Genomic DNA, 20,772 nt, shown 5'->3' with positions numbered 1-20,772 from the left:
GGCAGAGATAGAGAAATTCTTGTTAAGGAAGGGGCAGAAAGGTTAGAAGGATATAGGCAGCAATGAAGCGTTGAGATTATAATTAAATGAGCCATGACTTTATTGAATGGCAGATGAAGCTTGAGGGGCTGGATTGGGATGTTCTTTTATTAATTCATACATTTCTATGGACGAAAGAGCTGAATTCTGGTTGTGAGGTAAGACTGACTGCCCTTGGCATCAAAGTAGTACTTGATCAAGTCTGACAAAGAGTCCAGACAAAATTGAAGGCAATGAGGATCGGGCGAGAACTTTCCACTGTTGGAATCAAACTGAGCACAAAGGACGACAGCTGGTGGCTTCTGGATGTAAATCATCTCAACTTCAGGTCACTGCAAGAGTTCCTCACGTTAGTGTGTACGCCCAAACACCTTCAGATGCTTCATCAATGGTCTTCCATCCATCATAAGATTAGAAGTGGGGATAGTTGTTGATGAGTATACAATATCTTAGAATCCCTGCAGTTGGAAACAGGCCCTTCAGCCCAGCAAGTCCACACCCACCCACCAGACAGTAACCCACCCAGACCCATTCCCCTCCCCTATTATCCTATATTTACCCCTGACTAATGCAACTGACCTCACATCTCTGAACACTAAGGGCAATTTAGCTTGGCCAATTCACCTAGCCTGCACATCTTTGGACTGTGGGAGGAAACCAGAGTACCCGGAGGAAATCCACGCTGACACGGGGAGAACGTGCAAACTCCACACAGACAGACAGTCACCCGAGGTTTGGAAGCGAACCCGGGTCCCTAGCACTGTGAAGCAGCAGTGCGAACCACTACGCCACCAAATAAAAAGTAATTAAACTTTTACTGGGCAATGACCACCTTTTACCCTTTTATCAAGGATTTCAAGTCAACTATCAGGGCTGATAAAATGTGAAGCTGGAAAAAGCACAGCAGGTCAAGCAGCATCAGAAGAGCAGGAAAGTCGACGATTCATGCAGGACCCTTCATCAGGGCTGGCTGAGGTTGAGGGGGGTTGCTGAGAAATAAATAGAGGGAGGGGAGTGGGGCTGGGAGAAAAGGTAGGATGCATGCAGGAGGTGAATGGGATTGATCGGTGGGAAGGAAAATGGACAGACTAGGTTAGGTCAGGTCAAGGGGGCAGAATGGAGAGGGAGGGTTGGACCTGGGAAGAGGTGGGGGGATGGGGAGATTTGGAAGCTGGTGACTTCTATGTTGAGGACCCCCCTGTCCACCCTGACCAATGTGTCCATCTTCCTTCCCACCTATCTGCTCCACCCTTCCCACTGACCAATCAAATTCACCTCCTTCTGCGTTCACCTATTGCCATCCGATGCACCTTTCCCCCAGCCCTACCCTACCTCCCTCTATTTAGTTCTCAGCCCCCTTCCCTCTCCTCAGTCCTGATGAAGGGTCCTGCCTGAAACATGGACTCCCCTGCTCTTTTGGTGCTGCTTGAACTGCTGTGCTTTTTCCAGCTCCACATTTTATCGACCCAGTAAACTTTCAGGTCTAAATTAGACTTTTTTTTAAAACCTCACTTCAAGCATCTTAGTGACCGAAAATGTAAGAAAGAAAGAAAAATGAAGCATAGACTATATGCCGCATTGGAAAGCAAACAGCAATGAAAATCACATTTTTATATCTTTTGGTAACTAACCACGTTGAGATGGAAATCTGGTGTACAAAAGAGAAACTGGACATCACATAAAAATGCTTCAATGCAAACCAATAATATAAAATACCATTTGAGCCATCCCATATCCAGCCAAAGGGAACAGAATAAGCCAAAAGCATTAACTGGAGGTATTTGGATACAGCTCTCAGTAGTCAAATAATAATCTAAAACAATAAGTTTATACTAAACCTTTATAAAACAGAGGTTGTGCTTCAGGTGGAGTAGTGTGTTCAATTCTGGACATCATGCTTTATTAAAAAAAAAGTGGTGGAGAAACTCAGCAGGTCTGGTAGCATGAGGAAAGAGAAACAGAATGATACCGTTCGGTATGACTCTTCTTCAGAACTGTTTATGCTTTATAAAGAATTATAATTCTTATAAGAATTGATGGTTCATAAACAAATGTCTTAGAAACGAAATAGGAGACATTTACAAGAATGATACAAGGGATAAAGAACTTCAGATATGTGGGTAATTTGAGGTTATTCTCATGAAAGCACAGAATTTTAATAGAGATGCGTTTCTGCAGACGAAGGTTTGGTTTCTAAAGGACAGACTGAATTAAGGTGATTGGCAAAAAAACCAGAGGCAGCATGAAACTTTTCTTTGTACAACAACTTGTGATCTGGAATGAACTGCCTAAAAGCTCAGTAGAAACTGTAAAATTCAGGGAATTAGATAATTTCCAAATGCAAACAAGATCTTGCAAGGACAAGAAGGAACAGGTATTGGGATTCGTCAGATAGAACAGAGTTATCATCACTGGCTTGTTACTTGTGCCACATGATAGCGAGGCGAGGAACTGGGAGAGATATCAGCTGAACACGTGGCTGCAGGGATAGTGCAGGAGGGAGAGTTTCAGGTATATGGATAATTAAGGCTCATACTGGGGAAGGTGGGACCTCTATAAAAAGAACGGTCTTCACTTGAACCAGATGGGTACTAATATCCTGGGTGGGAAATTTGCTAGTGCTATTCAGGTGAATTTAAACTAGCTCAGCAGGGGGATGTGAACGTGTGGTGTAGTTCCAATGCACAGGAGGATGAGAGTAGGGAGGACATGGACAGAATTTCATGATCACAGGAGTATGCTGGCAGACAGCAAGCTGGTTTGAAGTGTGTCTACTTCAACGTCAGGAGTATCTTGAATAAGATAGGTGAGCTTGCAGCATGGATAGGTACCTGGGCCTTTGATGTTGTGACCATTTTGGAGACATGGATAGAGCAGGGTCAGGAATAGATGTTGCAGGTTCCAGGGATTAGATTTTTCATTAAGATCAGGGAAAGTGGTAAAAGAGGGGAAGGTGTGGCTTTATTAGTCAAGGACAGTATAACGGTGGCTGAAAGAACTTTTGACGAGGACTTGGCCACTGAGGTGGTATGGGCTGAGGTTAGTAACAGGATTAGATTAGATTAGATTAGATTACAGTGTGGAAACAGGCCCTTCGGCCCAACAAGTCCACACCGACCCGCCGAAGCGAAACCCACCCATACCCCTACATTTACCCCTTACCTAACACTACAGGCAATTTAGCATGGCCAATTCACCTGACTCTGCACATCTTTGGACTGTGGGAGGAAACCGGAGCATCCGGAGGAAACCCACGCAGACACGGGGAGAACGTGCAAACTCCACACAGTCAGTCGCCTGAGGCGGGAATTGAACCCGGGTCTCTGGCGCTGTGAGGCAGCAGTGCTAACCACTGTGCCACCGTGCCGCCCACGGAGAGGAGAGGTCACATTGCTGGGAGATTTTTATATGTCTCTGCAAAATTCCAGGGATGTCAAGGAGAGGATTGGCAAAATGATTTTGGGTAGGAGTGAAAGGAACAGGGTGGTCATTATGGGGGACTTTAACTTTCCCAACTTTGACTGGAAATGCTATAACTCTAGTACATCAGATGGATCAGTTTTTGTCCGTGTGCAGGAAGGTTTCCTGACACAGTATATCAAAGGGCCGACAAGAGGGGTGGCCACACTGAATCTTATACTTTGCCAGGTGTTTGATTTGGGTGGGCACTTTGGAGACAGTGACCATAATTCGATTACGTTCAGTTTAGCGATGCAAAGGGATAGGCACATGACACAGGGCAAGAGTTATAGATGGGGGAAGGGCAATTATAATGCGATTAGGCAAGACGTATGAGGCATAAAACGGGGTAGCAAAATGCAAGGGCTGGGGACAATCGAAATATGGAGCTGGTTTAAGGAATAGATATTGCGTGTCCTTAATAGATATGTCCCTGTCAGGCAGGGAGGAAGTGGTAAGGTAAGGGAACTGTGGTTTACTAAAGAAATTGTATCTCTTGTTAAGTGGAAGAGGGAGGCTTATGTGACATTGAGATGAGATAGTTCAGATCAGGTGGTGGAGAGTTACAGATTAGCTAGGAAGGATTTAAAGAGAGAGTTAAGAAGAGCAAGGAGAGGGCATGAGCAATCTTTAGCATGTAGAATAAAGGAGAATCCTATAGCTTTTTATAGGTATGTGAGGAATAAAAGGATGACTAGAGTAGGAATAGGGCGAGTCAAAGACAGAAGTGGGAAGTTGTGTATGGACCCTGTGGAGATCGGAGAGGCACTAAACAAATATTTCTCATCTGTTTTCACTCAGGAAAAAGGAGAATATTGCAGAGGAGAAGACTGAGATACGGGCTATTAGACTAGAAAGGTCTGAGGTTAGTAAGGAGGTGGTGTTATCAAGTCTAGAAGGTGTGAAAGTAGATAGCTCCTCTGGACCGGATGGGGTTTATCAGAGGATTCTCTGGGAAGCTAGGGAGAAGGTAGCAGAGCCTTTGACCTTGAGTTTTGAGTCATTATTGTCTACAGGTTTAGTACCAGAGGACTGGAGGATTGCAAATATTGTGTCCTTGTTCAAGAAGGGCAGTGGAGATGATCTATGTAATTATAGACCAGTGAGCCTTACGTCTGTTGAAGGAAAAATTTTGGAAAGGATTAGAAGAGATATGCTTTATAGTCATCTAGCAAGCAAAAATTTGATTGGAGATAGTCAACATGGTTTAGTCAAGGGCAAGTCATGTCTCTTGAACCTCATTGAGTTTTTTGAGAAGGTGTCCAAGCATGTGGATGAGGGTTGGGCAGTTGACATGGTGTACATGGGACTTAGTAAAGCCTTTGATAAGGTTTTCCACATGGTAGGCTTTTGGAGAAAATGCAGAGCCATAGGATTGAGGGTGATTTAGCAGTTTGGATTAGAAACTGGCTTTCTGTAAGAAGGCAGAGTGTGGTGGTTGATGGAAAATCTTGAGTCTGGAGTCCAGTTACTTGTGGGACCACTGCTGTTTGTCAGTTTTATAAATGACTTGGACGCAGGCATAGGTGGATGAGTTAGTAAGTTTGCAGATGACACTAAAGTGGGTGGAGTGGTGGACAGTGTGGAAGAATGGTGCAGAATTAGGCTGGGAGGTGACAAATGGAGTTCAATGCAGATAAATGTGAGGTGATTCACTTTGGGAAGAATAACAGAAAGCAGAATACTGGGCTAATGGAAAGATTCTTGGTAGTGTGGATGTGCAGAGGGATCTTGGTGTCCATGTACATAGATCCCTGAAAGTTGCCATACAGGTTGATAGTACTGTTAAGGCGGCATATGGTATGTTAGGTTTGAACGGTAGAGGGTTAAGTTCTGGAGCAGTGACGTCATGCTGCAACTGTACCAAGCCTTAGTGCGGCTTCACTTGGAATATTGAGTACAATTCTGGTCGCCTCATTACAGGAAGGATGTGGAAGCAATGGAAAAAGTGGAGAGGAGATTTACCAGGATGTTGCCAGGTCTGGAGGGAAGGCATTATAAGGAAAGGCTGAGGAATTTGGGTCTGTTCTCATTGGAGAGAAGAAGGCAAAGAGTGGATTTAATAGAGACATACAAGATGATCAGAGAATTAGTTAAGGTGGACAGCGAGAGTCTTTTTCCTCGGATGATGGCTTGTACGAGGGGACATAGCTGCAAATTGAGGGGTGATAGATTTAAGACAGATGTGAGAGGCAGGTTCTTTAATCAGTGAGTGGTAAGGGCGTGGAATGCCCCACCTGTCAATATAGTTAACTCAGCCACATTAGGGATATTTAAACAATCCTTAGATAAGCACATGGATGATGATGGGATAGTGTAAAGGGATGGGCTTAGATTAGTTCACAGGTCAGCACAACACCGAGGGCCGAAGAGCGTGTTCTGCACTGTATTGTTCTATGATAGCTCTAATAAACCGGATGGCACTAATATGAACATAAAAGCTTCTCTTCATGCTGTATAAGCCTATGATTCCAAATTGATCTATGCCACTAGAGCTTGTGCCGTGAGCTTGAAATTCCAATTTCTCCTCATACAGATATATGTGGAAATTGAGGATACAATACTCATCTTCGTGTACACTTATGATAAAAATATAAATAAAAGCAGGCACAGGGCATAATTCAATTAAGATCAGTGAAGAATGTTTATCTTCTCTCCAATTCCACTTTATCCAAGTCATTACATTTTTATACATGGAAGCAGTTGGAATGTTGCAGGTTATTTGCTACTGAGGGCATAGCATCACTTGATTTTCCAATGCATTAACCCTGTAGTAGTACAAGTGAGGCATTCTAAACCATGGAGACTACAGTGAGATGCAGCATTCTATTCTTACAATGATTTATTAGCTTATTCACTGCAAACCAAGAATCAAATGACGATATTCTCAGCCTGTTTGACTCCACTGAAAATCTCATTTTCTTTTGAGGGTATCTTGCAGCAGTCTAATTGTGTACTAACAAATTCAACACAAAGGAGTTAAAACTGTAAAAAGTCTTATAACTATTTTCTTTTACTTCCAGCTCAGAGTATTAATTCTCGCTTTCCATTACAATGCGAAAAAAAATACACCATGGCAGAAATTTCTTTTGAAACGGTTTGCATTCCTAACCTAAATAGACAAGTAAACTTCAAATATAAGTACAATACCAAAGTACTCCAGAGTCATGAATAAATAGCCACTATAATATCATGAAAAATCAATCCAAATTATTTCAGAGAAGTTGTCATCTGACAAATTGCATTTAGACTGTGCACTCTGGCACTACAAGCATTCTAATTTCTCAAACAGAACCAATGAAATAATGACTGTGACAAAACTAGAAGCAAATTCATTGTGTTAACTTATCAACTGTAGTGCATGTTTTCGTCATTCTAATTCAACTGCATTGGTAATAATTATAATCTATAAAAAAATGTAAAAACACTACATTTAAATATGCTCTTTGCTTAGTAATGCTAAACTCTTACATGAATATACATGTATGCTACAAAATGGGAAACTTCACTTTTGGATTATTTTTATCTAGGATTTAGTCAGAAGAGACAGGATTTTTTAAATATAGAAGTACAATTTGGGCTTCACAAACCCATAGACACTGGGAAGGGGTAAGATGAACTGTACATTATATTCTTACCTTTCAGTTTGCTTGCTCTGGAAATGGCCCACTGATTGCACTAGTCTATGGAGAAATTATGGGTAGATTTGTACCAAAAGTATCACAATCATAATTTAAAAACAAATCTACTCAGATATACAGACAAAATTAATGTTTGATATGAGACCGCTCTAATGTGGTATTTTCAACTTGACACTGATCTATAGATTTTAGTGCCAAAGCATTATCAGTGATTAAAATATTTCCTACATTTGTTCTTAATATTATTTGAATTTAGACAGCCTTAAATCCTGGAGAAAATGAAGAAAAGAAGTGAAAAAAAATCATGATACATGCACTGCAATATTTACTTTACAGAGCTGTTAAAATGAAGTGCTGAGAGTCTGTGGTAAATCCAAGACATCATTAAGCACATAGACTGCTGTACTTCAACATTTAAGAACAATTTGTGGGAGAAAGTCTCATTCCACTGGGGGTTAATTGGGGTCATTAGGATATCAAAAAGCTTTTAGGGGAATTGAGAGTTATGTACTTTCACAGATTTCAGAAGCACCCCACCTTCAGCACATATCAAATTTATTTCCCCACGATTTTTTAAATAAATACTTTAACATATTCTCAATCTCATTCCCAATAAACTGCATTCAGAAACAATCCATATAACCGGAACCACACACCGACATCCCCATCCTTTCAAAATTCTGCATAGTTTAGTGATTATCTTTATAGTTTAATATAGTATGAAAATGAGAAGTGCTACATTGGAACTATCAACATGGGTACAGGCAAACTGAATGCAGCATAATCTTAAATCACTATAATAGACATGTGCCAATAGTTACACAACACCGACATTTCATGTTTGAATACATGATTAATTCCCAGTCACAATACCACAGTCATCCCCCATCTTCCTGATGTATATTAATGAACTAGACTTGTGTTTACAAGAAACAAATTTGCAGATAAAACAAATTTGGAAGCATTGTGCAGAGAGAATAGTGCAGAACTTCAAAAAGGCATACACAAGTTGCTGGAGTGGGCAAACAAGTAGCAGATAACACAATGCAGGTAGAAAGAAGGCAGAGAGAGACAATGTAAAATAATGGGTTTTTAAGGGTTATAGGCGCAAAAGGATCAGGGTGCATATGTACACAAGCTACTGAAAGGACTTATATGGCACAGTGTAAATGTTCCTAACTCATGGGCCAGAAAGGTCTGGGTTCAACAATCTTGCCCTAGACATGTGTCATAATATATCAGAATAGATTGATTAAGATATCGACATAAGTCATTGAAGGTAGTAGAACAGGTTGAAAAAACTGTCAATAAACCATTCAGCAATCCCCGACTTGCTAATAAAGGAATAGAGCACAAGTTCATGCAAGTTATGTTAAACATGCATGAAACAGTGATTCAACCTCAAATGGAGTAGTGTCCCTAGTCTGAATGCCACATTTTAGGAAAGACGTGAAACTATTAGGGACAGTGCAAGAACGATTCACAAAAATAGTTCCAGGCTGAGGAACTTCAGTTCATTACTTTGATTAGACAAGTTCAATCTGTTATGTTATCTCCTGTAAGGAAAACAAGAGGAGAAGCAGCAGCATAGTGGAACTGTCACTGGACTGGTAAGCCAGAGATGAAAGCAGAAAATGCTGGAGAAACTCAGCAGATCTGGTAGCACCTGCAGGGAGAGAAACAAAGCTAATATTGCGTCCAATATGGATTTGATAAACCACATTGAACTCAAATTGTAAAAATTATTTCTCATTCCACAGAAGTTTTGCCAGTATTTTGTTTTGGATTTTCAACATCCATAGTATTTTATATCTACTTGAGTAATAATCCAGAAGCCTGGCTTATTGGGAACATTGATTCAAATCCTATCATGGCAGAACCAGAAGTATAAATACAATTAATAGATCGAGAATCAAAAACTAGCCTAATGGTGACCAGGAGTCAATTGACACAAAAACACATCTGTTTCACTTCAGAGAATGATAATCTGCCATTACCATCCAGTCATCTAGCCCACGTCATTCCAGATCCACAGCAACATGATTGACTCTGAAATAACCTAGTAAGCCAATTAGTTTTATCTAACTATTACAAACTCTGATAAAAGGAATCAAACCAGACAGATGACCTGGTTTTGACCATGGGTCTAGAAATAATAATGGTACACAAGACCCTATCAAACCTGCAAGTCCTCCTTACTTTGACCTGCGAGCTCGTAAAGGAATTGGGAGCACCATCCCACAAACAAGAAAAGCAACAGCCTGATTTGGTCATTCTCATGGAATTGTACCTTACAAACTCCCAGATACAATCACAATTTCTGGATATGTCCTATCCCACCAGAGGTGGCAACAGAATACAGACACAAAGGAGAGGAGTTGCCCCTGTGCCCCCAACATTGACTTCAGACCCAATGAAGTCTTGTAACATTAGATCAAACATGTTGATTACCACCCTACCGCCTCTTCCTTGGCTGATGAATCTGTTCTGTTTCATGACAAATACAATTTGGAGCACGCACTGAAGGTGGCAAGAGCACAGAAATTATTCCAGTTGGGGACTTCAAGAATGGTTCAGGAGCACCATTACTGACTGAGTTAGCACAGTCCAAAGTCTACTAGGCTGAGTTTGTGGATTTCTGGAGAACCAATAACAGGAAAAACTTTCTTGTTGAATTTAACTGCTACAGATGCATTTTTCCATGACAATATCAGGAGGAGTAACCACAGCACAATCCTCGTAGATACAAAGTTCCATTTTCACATTGAGGATAACCTCTGCCAAGGTGCATGACATGGCCACGCTGCTAAATGGGATTTGGAACAAATCTAACCACTCAAAACTGACCAGCCATGAGGCATTGTGTGCCATCAGCTCCAAGAGAATTATACTTAAGCGCAATTTGCAACCTCATGAACTGGTACATTCCTGAGGAAGGGCTCATGCCCGAAACGTCGATTCTCCTGCTCCATGGATGCTGCCTGACCTGCTGCGCTTTTCTAGCAACACATTTTCAACTCATCCCTCACTCTGCCCTAACTTGATGATAATAGTATCAACCCTGGGTCAATGAGTATAGGAGGGTATGTCAGGAGCAGCACTGGACATTCTTAAAAGTATCAACCTGGTAAAACTACAACACAGGAATACTTGCATGCCAAACAGAATGTTATCCCACAACCAATGGATCATATCTTAGCTACATAGTGTTGCCACATCCAGGTGTGTGAGTGATGATGTATAAGTAAATAGCTCACTGGAGCAAGAAGTCCACAAATAGCTCTGTCCTCAACAATGGGGGAGTACAGCACATCAGGGCATAAGACAAAACTGATGCATTTACAACCACCTTTGTTAGAAATGTGCAGCGGATGATCCATCTCTGCCTCCTTCAGGTGCCAGCCTTCAATCAATTCAATTTGCTCCAAGTGAAATGATGAGATGCTGAAGGTGCTAGACACTGCAAAGGCTACTGGCCCTGACAACATTCCATTAATTGTACTGAGGTCCTGTTCTTTAGAACTAGCCAAGTTTCTACCAAGCTGTTCCATATATTGCATAGTTACAATATTGGCATCTACTTGGCAAAGTAGAAATTTGCGAAGGCATGCCCAGTCTACAATAAAGCAGAACTAATCCAACCTGGCCGAATACCACCTCATCAGTTTACTATTGATCATCAGTAAAATAATGGAAGGGGAAATCGGTGCTACCTTGCAGCACTTACTCAACAACAAAATGTACAGTTTAGGTTCTGTCGGGGTAGTTAAATCCAAATTTAATTACAAGCTTCATTCAAATGTGGACAAAATATCTTAATTATAGAATGGAAGTGAAGATGACAGGCCTTGCCATCAAGGCAGTATTTGACAGAAGGTGGCATTGTGCTCACTGTACAATGTCACAGTATAACAGCCATAGTAAAGCTGAAGTCAATGGAAATCAAGGGAAAACTCCCCATTGTTGAAGTCATACCTAGCACAAAGGGGTAGATTTTTGTGGTTATTGGAGGTCTGACGATGATGTGGCTTTAAGAGGTTTTGTCCTTTGTCCTGTTTCTTTTTAAAGAGAATATGAGTGGAAGAGGCTTTGAGAGTTTTTTTAAAGTTGGAACAATACACACAGCCTGACTGAGTGTGACCAGCTCTCACAGACTCGTCTTTCTAATTTTTTTTTCTTTTCAGGTTTAGCTTTAAGCAGTTGCTGTTCTGGGCTTGAAGCAGTAGAAGCTATCTTTTCTCTCCCTTGGTTACAGCTAGAAGCTGGGGTTTCTCTCTGCTGCTGAGATACTGGTGATACAAATCTAATTTTATGAATTTGCCTTTTTGTCCTCGGGTGTGTTTATGGGATGTTACTATACTGTATCAGTTAATTAGTAATAGTTACTAGAGCTATTATTCGGTTAAGTTTTCCAACAGAGTTAAGTTATTCTAAGTTTTTCTTTCTTTTGTCTGCATTTTAACTATAGTGTTAAATAAATTGTGGTTTTGTTTAGGTCGAGTAGCTTGACAAGTCACACTGCCCTGGAACAAAGCACTTTACAGTTGCCTTAAAAATAAGAAAAATTAGGTTCTAGGCTACCTTCTTAAAATATTTTGAGGGGGTCTGGCAGGTCCATAACAGAGGTGAATTACCTCAACCATAGGACATCACTGTAGAGTATTTCAGGTTGGGTTCAAGACCGAGGCTTGTAATTCAGTATGTTCACTGATGATTGCATAACTTTCAGCAACATTATGGCTCTTCAGATACTGAAACAGTCTAAGTCTAAAAATAACAAGACACGAACAACATCCAGACTTGGGCTGAGAAGTGGCGAAGAATATTCATGCCACTCTACCAACACTGAATCACCCATTATCAACATGCTGGAAGCTACCATTGACCGGAACTAAACCAAATGAGCTATACTGAGTATAAGAGCAGATCAGAGGCTGGGAATATATGGGATGTAGCTCAGCCCCTAACTCCTCACACCCTGTCCATCTTCTACAAGGCACGAGTCAAATGAGTGATGAATATTCTTCACTTGTCTGAATGGATGCGATTCCAACAACATTCAAGAAACTCAATACCACCCAGAAAAAAGCAAGCTACCTGACTGCCACCCCACCCAACACCTTCAATACATTGACCCTCCACATAGACACACAGTGGCAGCAGTGTGTACCATCTACTGCAAGCATTGCAACAACTTAAAGGCTCCTTTGATAGACCCTACTACCTAGGACGGCAAAAGGAGCTGATACATGGAAGCACCGTCACTTTCAGGTTCTCCAAGTCATCGCTGGCAAAATACATGTTGTGGCATCTTAAATTGTCCTTGTAGAACTGGCACTTTCGAGAGCAACCAGGAATCAGCCCAGTTGGTGTGGACTTGAGGTCAGACCATGTAAAGGGATTAGGTTTTGACAGAATTAGTGAACCAGTTTGATTTCCATAACAATGTGTCATAATTTTTAAACTGAATTAAAATCCTGAAAACTATCAAGGTCGGATTTCAATCCACATCTGAATCAGTAGTACAGGCCTCTGTCCAGCAAAATAATTATTCCACCATGTCCATTTGGGAGGCAAGATCAATCTTGGCAACCTTAAATTAGAGAAAATTACAAAATTGTGCTGTTGTGCATTTTGATGTCAAAATTATTTTATAATTCATTGTACCATTAGATTAATTTTAGAAAAATACCATTCTAACTCACGTGTTGCGCCGCAGATATTTGCCCTAATAAAGTGAGAGTGCCTCATACTAAATAACTACACTCAAATTTAAGTTCAGACAATGGTCATATTCATGATAAATTTTAGTAATTTAATAGCAAAGCCGATAACACGGAAGAAGTTTAAAGCAGTAAATTCAAAGAGCCAAATGAGAACACTTTATACCTATTTAATATGTTGCATTATCAGGAGAAACATTTATAATCAAAGCACACCTTTGAAATTCACTGACAATCAAATTGCAATGAAAGGAGCAAAATATTCAGTAATAATTAATACAAAATGAAAAAAATGAAATAACTTCTCACTTCACTGCAGTTATTTTGTTAAATCTCTTTGTAATTTAATGTCATTTTTCCGAACTGAACAGAGATCTCAGATTTCTGCTTTCTTAACTTATTTGAAAATCAGCCAAGATAATCTACTTGGGTGGCAAGTCGTGACATCTAAGACCAGTAAATTAGTAAACCAGGGAGCATACATGTCTGAAGACATCAAGGAAACAATCTTGAAACAAAGTGCTGGAGAAATTCAGCAGGTCTGGCAGCACCTGTAGAGGTGGTCACAGCAGTCAAAATGTTAACCTGTTTCTCTCTACAGAAGCTGCCAAACCTGCTGAGTTTCTCTAACACTTTGTTTTTCCAGCATTTTGCTTTATTTAAGGAAACAACTCAATCTGAAATTCCAATATGGTTGAGTGACAAATAATTGGAAAATGTAACAGCAGATGTTTCTTAAAAACTTAGATTGTAGGAAAGTTAAATCATCTAAAGAGAACAATAATGAAAATATTCATTCCTCAACCATTAAGCTTATCTTCTGAGAAAAGCCATTTCCAGCATGTTTTTGGAAAACAATAAAAGTCTCTTAAGTAAAATTGAACTAAGAAAGGCTTATGAAAACAAGGCCATTTAAAAGGACAGCTTATGTAAAGAATTAATTTGATTAGTCCCATTAAAATATCTGATCTCAATCTCCAGAGAACCACAACTTTGTTGACAAAACATACCAATATAAGATTTGTTCTGAGAGCTACCTTTTAACTACTTTCAGCTGGACAAGTTAGTCAACATGGATAATAATAATTATTGGGTCTTAAGAGATACTCAAGTTGAGGCAAATTTAAAAATGATAAATTACTTCAAGCCATTTCAAGATCAAATTATCAATTATTGCATTGATTTTTCAACAAGTATTTTCTTTTGTTACACAATAATCACACATCAACTTACCCACAGCTACACTTATTCATTGTTAAGTGCACATTTCTCCAATTCCTATTGGTTTCTCAAGACAGTTTCCCCATTCAAAACATATTAAGTGTTCTGGAACACACACCTTTTGATAGTTCGACAGTTTCATTAGCCTGAGTGAGTGAATATGGACATGGAACACCATAGCAAGCTGACACATCAAGATCTAGAACTCTACTCTGTACAAAATAATGGGATAAATGTCTCCTTTCTTGGAAAATTAATTTGAGTTACGCAATTACCCCTAATTTATATAGTCAACGCCAAAGGATATCTGATTCAAGGATTACAAGTTTCTCATCAGCAGAAAAGTTTAATAACTTCAACTTTCAGCATCATTCTCTGACTCTTGCTTTAAAATGTGAACAAAGTGGACATGGTGACTAGGAGTAGCTGATTCTAAAAGGCTATCATGGTAAGGCAAGTACTTAACTTTAAGTATGTACCTACAAAAAAAAATCTATTTGGAATTTAATGTTTGAGTGGCATATCACATTCAAAATAGAATACTATGCTATCTTTTGTTATTCCTTAAACTTCCATTTATACTTTTCAGAATAATTGTTGTAGAAAGTTTCTCATGGAAAAAAGTATTAAAGTACAAGTATCTGTGACCAGCTTTTGGCTAATGCCACTTTGCAGCCACTAGAGGAGCTCACAAGAGAAATAAGGACTGATCCATACCTTTGAAATAGAAAATAGGAGCAGGAGTAGGCCATTTGGCCATCAAACTAACTCTCCCATTCAAAATGATCGTGGCTGATTTTCTACCTCAATGCCATTTTCCCACTCTCTCCCCATATCCCTTGAAGTTTCTCTCTTGAATTATGACCTTTATCAAACATGTTCTCCTTACAGCCCTCTACCTTAAAGAACATGGCAACAAGATAGCAAAATTATAGGTAGAACATGCAACAACAATCCAGCCAGAACTTCCATTTATATAGTGCATGTAAATATTTAAGAGTCCAAAGTGTTTTCTGGATGGGCTTATGTAAAACACAGCCTATTGAAGGCTCTAGCCATCTTCCTGTCCACTGGTCTAATTGGACAACCTAAACCCTCACCAACCCCAAACCAGGATTTACCACACTCCAAGATCCACATTGTCCAGTTAATGGTCCTGTCTACTGTACTGGTTGTGTCCAATACTGAGCTTGCAGCATGCTGGTATGGCTAGAATTGCTGCAGATTAGTCAGTGGATCCCAAGAGTGGGACTTTTGTGGCAGACCCACTGCATGCAGGGTGAGCTTCTTTGTGGTCTGTGGCTCATGCTAACCTATTTTCAGGTCAACTCAGTTCCACTATCCAGCCTTTTGCAGTGTTGCCTGATAGCCCTAAAAAGGTTCACATTGCGCATGTAAAACTTCTGCACATACGCACTTTGCGAAGTACCCTGCCAGTAAAATACATGGCAATGCTAAAATAAGCATGTTAAATATGATGGAACAAGGCAGAATGAAGTCACTGGCAGTACTGGAAGGGATACTGCACACTTTTCACATGCATACTGATCACATATTCAGGGGGTCAGTTGACATTCTCTTTAATTTTCTATTTTCCAAGTATTTATCTACTGAATTTTTTAAAGCTATTACATCTAGCTGATGAAATGCAGTTTCTGGTACAGCATTGAAAAGATTCTTAAACTTTCACTTAAGATTTCTTTCTCCTCATTTATCTTAAAAATCATGCATAATTTTAAATAACCAGATCACTGAATGCCGTGAAGACAGCCCCAAGGTCTCTTGGTCACATTACAATCATATGCCTGTAATGGCTATTACATCACACTCATTAACTTCCATTTGTGCTATCAATTGATCTACTTCATTAGGAATGCTGCAACCATTCAGAAAAAGAGCCTTTAATTCTTTTTACCTGCTCTGACCTCATGCTGTAGTGCACACATACGCACATGCTGTCACATGCTGGTTATAAGTACCCAACACTGTTGCCTTGTCCTTTCCCTTTAACTTTGTGAATGTCCCCGTACCGTGAATCCTTCTTCACCAACTAGCTAGTTTAAAACTCTCTCTGCAACCTAAATTACACAATTCACTAGGGCACTGATCTCAGCATAGCTCATGTGAATGCCACCAAATGATTTAGATTTATTTAATAATGCCACTGGTACCTCAGTACAGCGAAAAGCAAATAATGTCACCACTTCCAGCACCATCATGGATTACAGAATAAAGTAATGAATTCATTGTATAAATGGTAAAATACTGAATAAATTAAAATGAAATTGCTACTACTAAAACTGACAGCTTCAAAAGCTCATTGTTCCCTCTCTATAGGCTCGTACAGCTCTCTCATTTTCCTGTACTTAGCTAGTACCCCATGAATAAAAGTTCTCTTATCCCACATCAACCTCTCAGTCACACATTTGATTCTCTGATCTTATTTATCCACATCTATTCGCTTGTGACTTAGGTAGTAATGCAGAAATTACTTGTCTTAAATTTTGAATTGTTCATACTCCCTTAGATAAACCGCTTTATCAGTCCTACCTACAATGCTGGTACCTATGTGGCCAATAACAATTGGATCCTTCTGCTCCCATTCCAATTTCATCTCCAGCTTCCAAGAAGCTGCTCTCATCCCTGACATCAGGCAAGCAACACAGGCACTCTCATGGACTAAGAAAATCACATTTATTCCCTTAACTATGATTCCCCTATTACTAATACACTCCAATTTAATTATCCCAACTTGAAAGGACCTTTGCTTCACAGTGGTCAATTTGCTGATTAGTTTTGCTTGTACACACAAGCTGCAAGAACTTCAAACCTACTGGACAATTGCAAGAGCAGAGGTTCTGCCATTGCAATGTCTGAATCTCCACTACAGCCTCACATGCAATCACACACTCTTGTCTCTGAGCATGGATTAAACATCCAACTATTCCTTTCTAATCTCACTTGCTTTTATGTTCCCTGGAAAAACACAATTTCCACTCAATGCAATTGCATTTTTAAAAATCCAATTGTCTGGCATTTGGTTCTTCTTTAATCATGACAAATTGTTACTGACACATATTCTATTCTCTCACCTTCAGCTTTGATGCCCTTGATCCAATGAAATCCTTACCCATTCCCAGTGTATATTTTCTCTTTACCCTCCTATGGCTCCCATCTACACTTCAAATCCAACAGGAGAAAGGCATTAAATGAAACTGTGCCACTTAAAGAGTCAGCCTTGACTGTGTTGTAGCATTCTTAACTGAAGTAAAACTTCAGAGGTACAAGTCCAGTGTTCGTTAGATGGCACTTTAAAATTAAACCTCATCTGCTCTTTCAATGGCATAGAAAAGATCCGAAATTATATGCGAGGAAGAGCAGATGAGTTCTCACAGGGTCCAAGCACAAGTTTATCCCTCAATCAACATAATCAAAACTGATTAACTGGCCAATATCTAGCCTTATTGTTCTGGAACTTTGTACACTACACTTTATTAATCAACCACTGTCTCCTACATTACAGTAGTGACTCCACTTCAAATGTGTTTGGTGAAAAGTGTACAAGGATGTCATGGAATGACAAAAAGTGCTGCATAAATATGAAGGTGTTTTATTTCATTAGTCTACAGGTCAAGGAGGTCTACTACAATATAATTAGAGTTAGAGGATGTCCTTAGGGCCATCTTCTATATGTATGCTGACAAAAGCCCAACTCCATCAGTCCACAATCTCCTTCTATTACTTAATTGGCTTTGTGTTGTCAGACTGTCCAACATTTAATCTTGGATGGGTCACAAGCCCCTTCAACTAAACATTTAAAATAATAGTTAGGAATATGCCCAGTTTACCCCATAAAGGCCATGAATTCTATCCTCCTCCACTGCTAACATCCAGGTTGAATGAGGCTATTTGCATCATGGGCATCCTATTCTCCTGGGAGCAAAGATTCCAAATATACAGCCTTTCCATCAGAAAATCCATCAACTTCAATCTGCACCATACCAGATTCTGCAAGCACCTCAACTGCTGTGAAACCCTTATCCATGCCTTTGTCACTGCCAGAGTCAATTATCCCCAATCTTCTTCTGGCTAGCCTTTCATTTTCCACCCTTTGCACACCATTTCATCTAAAACTCTCTTGCCCAAATCCTATCCCAAAACTCTCAGGTTATTGTAGAACTTTGCTGAGGAAAGAGTAGCTGCCCTGTTGCCATGCAATACAACCGTTCAAAATGCTCTGGGCTTTGAAATGCTTTGGAACATCTGTGTGGAGGTCAATGTACAAAATGTAAATTAAGGCTAGATTGGAAGCATGGCCCAGACACTAATAGGCATACAACTAAATAAATAACACTCTTTGCAACAATAAAACTTTTTGTCCACATAGTTTAATCCATTAACTAACAGTGGAACGAGGCTTAGGTAGAAATTAATCCAATAATATGCTTAACACCACATGACCATAGATTGAATCACTCGTGCTTTAAGTACCAACACTGAAATAACACTAAAGAAAACTGAAGCATTCTGAACAGACTCCTTTTAAGAGTATAAATTCAGGTTCAGACCAAACAAGTTGGAGCTGATAATGTAATAAGAAGTGGCTGGTGCCCAGGAATAATTGGCAATTTTTACTCCCTTTCCTCCAGAGAAGCATTTTGTCCAAGTTGCTTGCAAAAATGAGAAATTTAGAAGCTAGAAGAGTACAACAGGCCTCACCAGAACTGGAAATAGCACAAGTTCAGATGAAATCACAGCTTAACATTAGCTAATCTTTCAGATATTCTGGCTTGTGTTTCTCTAACATCTTTTGTTTCAATTTAGCAAATATATCTTATTAAATTCACACCTTGCTACAAAGGGAACAGAAAATATGTCTCATATTTGAGAAACATAGGAGGAGGAATAAGCAGTTCATTCCCTTGAGCCTGCTTTACCATTCTAGATTGTTGCTGATCATCTACCTCAATATTCCTGCACTATTCACATATCCTTTAATCTCATAAGTATCTAGAAACCTATTGATCTCTGTCTTGAACATACTCAATGATTCATCTTCCACAGCCCTTTGAGGTAGACAACACCCAAAATTTAAAAGTGCCTTAAAATCATGCACTGGATAACATAGAGCAGTTGAGCTAACAACACATTAATCGTTCCATTGTAAAATATCTATTGTGCTTCATTGAAAAAGTGACGTTGCAAGTTACTTCTGAAAATAATTTCTTCATAAAAGTTACTCTGTGTGAGGGGCATAATTCTTTTACCACAATGTTAACTGGAGCTTTTCAGTTATACTTTGTTCTATTTTATCATTTAAATGCTGCTGGGGGGAAGCAGCCTTAATGCAGATTTTTTTGTGTTGAATCCTTCATCTGATATTATCACAGCTGGAAATGGAAGCCTGTGGAAAACTGCTTCAACTTAAAATCATTCTAACATCTGATTCCCAGCTGTCTCTGACAGCACATAGCCCTTTTATAACACAGCATTATGTGTTAACTGAAATGAGTGCACTACCCTCTTACGAGAAATGAGGTTATTATGAAGTACACACCCAGATAGTACATAACATGACAAAAGGAAATCGAATGGTTTTAAAAGGGAATTTATATTTGCTTTCCTTTGTGTTTTCTTTTGTTTAGAAGACAATTTGTTCCTGGTAATCTACCATGAAACTAGCTTGAGCCATCTTATCACCTAAGATATAACTAGACTTTTGCTAAATTTTGTAAACAGTACGTATTACACTATAAAATCAATTTCAAAACCATTTGTTTAAGGATAAAGCCTTTGAAAAAAAAACTAAGCAGAATTAGGATTGAGGAATGTCAAATGGGAGGTTTCAACAATTTTAACAATGCAGTACATTCCCTCCCCACCTAAACTCAAAAACTCATGCAAAATTCATCATTTAAAGTATAAACTGTAAAAAAGAATCTTACGATGCTCGATCATGGTTCATTCCATTCTGTTGTTGTGGTTTCTGGGAACTGATTGGTGGCAAGATTGGCTTGGTGTTCATCTCAAGACCCCTACGCAAGACCTCTCTGATCTGCTCTGTATCTGAAATTAGAAAAGGATCCTGCTTCAAGCAGTCATCAGAAATCCTCAGTAGGAAGAGATTATTAGTTTCTAATCATTGTTTTATCCAATCCTGCACACAAGATTATTGTGTGTAGACAATCTGATAGGGTATGATACATCTCAGTTCTTTGAATAAGAATTTCAAGGAATTGATTAATGGTTTTGAGAGAGAAGTATTCAGGCTGAAATTAGAAACACTACGCTTCTATTCTGTCTTGGCGAGGGGAAAGAGTAAAAACATTGAACAGGTTCAACTTGTTGATGCATGTCCTGAATCTACAATCAAACCACTGCTGGAATCACTGTACAAATCTCCAATGCAGTGAACTAAGCTGCTTAACAACACAGCTCCTCTCCATTAACTATTGCTCTCAACTTCCAAAATGCTAAAGATGCAAATATTATTGCAGCATTCTTGATTGTTAATTTTGATTACTTTATCTCAGTTGATAGACCGTTTAAGCTTACATTTCCTTGTCTTCAATGAAACATGAAATCAGATGTTTTAGTTGGTACTGCCTTTCAAAGTTGTGCTGCAGAGGTCTATACACACACATTAAAGTTGGACAATTATGAAAGTTCGGTGCCGAACCATCAGGCTA

General features: G+C 39.4%; 1 protein-coding gene across 2 annotated transcripts in view; it reads right to left on the bottom strand.

The window, feature by feature from the left end:
* sufu (suppressor of fused homolog (Drosophila)) overlaps positions 1-20,772 on the bottom strand; it is a 110,272-nt gene that overhangs the window by 33,523 nt on the left and 55,977 nt on the right. The window contains exons 8-9 of one of the 2 annotated variants that reach the window (XM_043713060.2): positions 20,029-20,149; positions 7,137-7,181 (exon numbers count right to left, since the gene is read on the bottom strand). In XM_043713060.2, coding sequence (XP_043568995.2) covers positions 7,137-7,181; positions 20,029-20,149 — 166 coding nt within the window. The remainder of the gene's footprint in view (positions 1-7,136; positions 7,182-20,028; positions 20,150-20,772) is intronic. The other variant, XM_043713061.2, reaches the window with a different exon arrangement.

Source organism: Chiloscyllium plagiosum, unplaced genomic scaffold (assembly GCF_037043375.1).
Source record: "Chiloscyllium plagiosum isolate Xiang-an unplaced genomic scaffold, Cpla_swu_hap1 HiC_scaffold_22, whole genome shotgun sequence".
Lineage (NCBI taxonomy): Eukaryota > Metazoa > Chordata > Chondrichthyes > Orectolobiformes > Hemiscylliidae > Chiloscyllium > Chiloscyllium plagiosum.
Note: the sequence above shows the minus strand (reverse complement) of the source record. Positions and strands in the feature narration are given on the sequence as shown.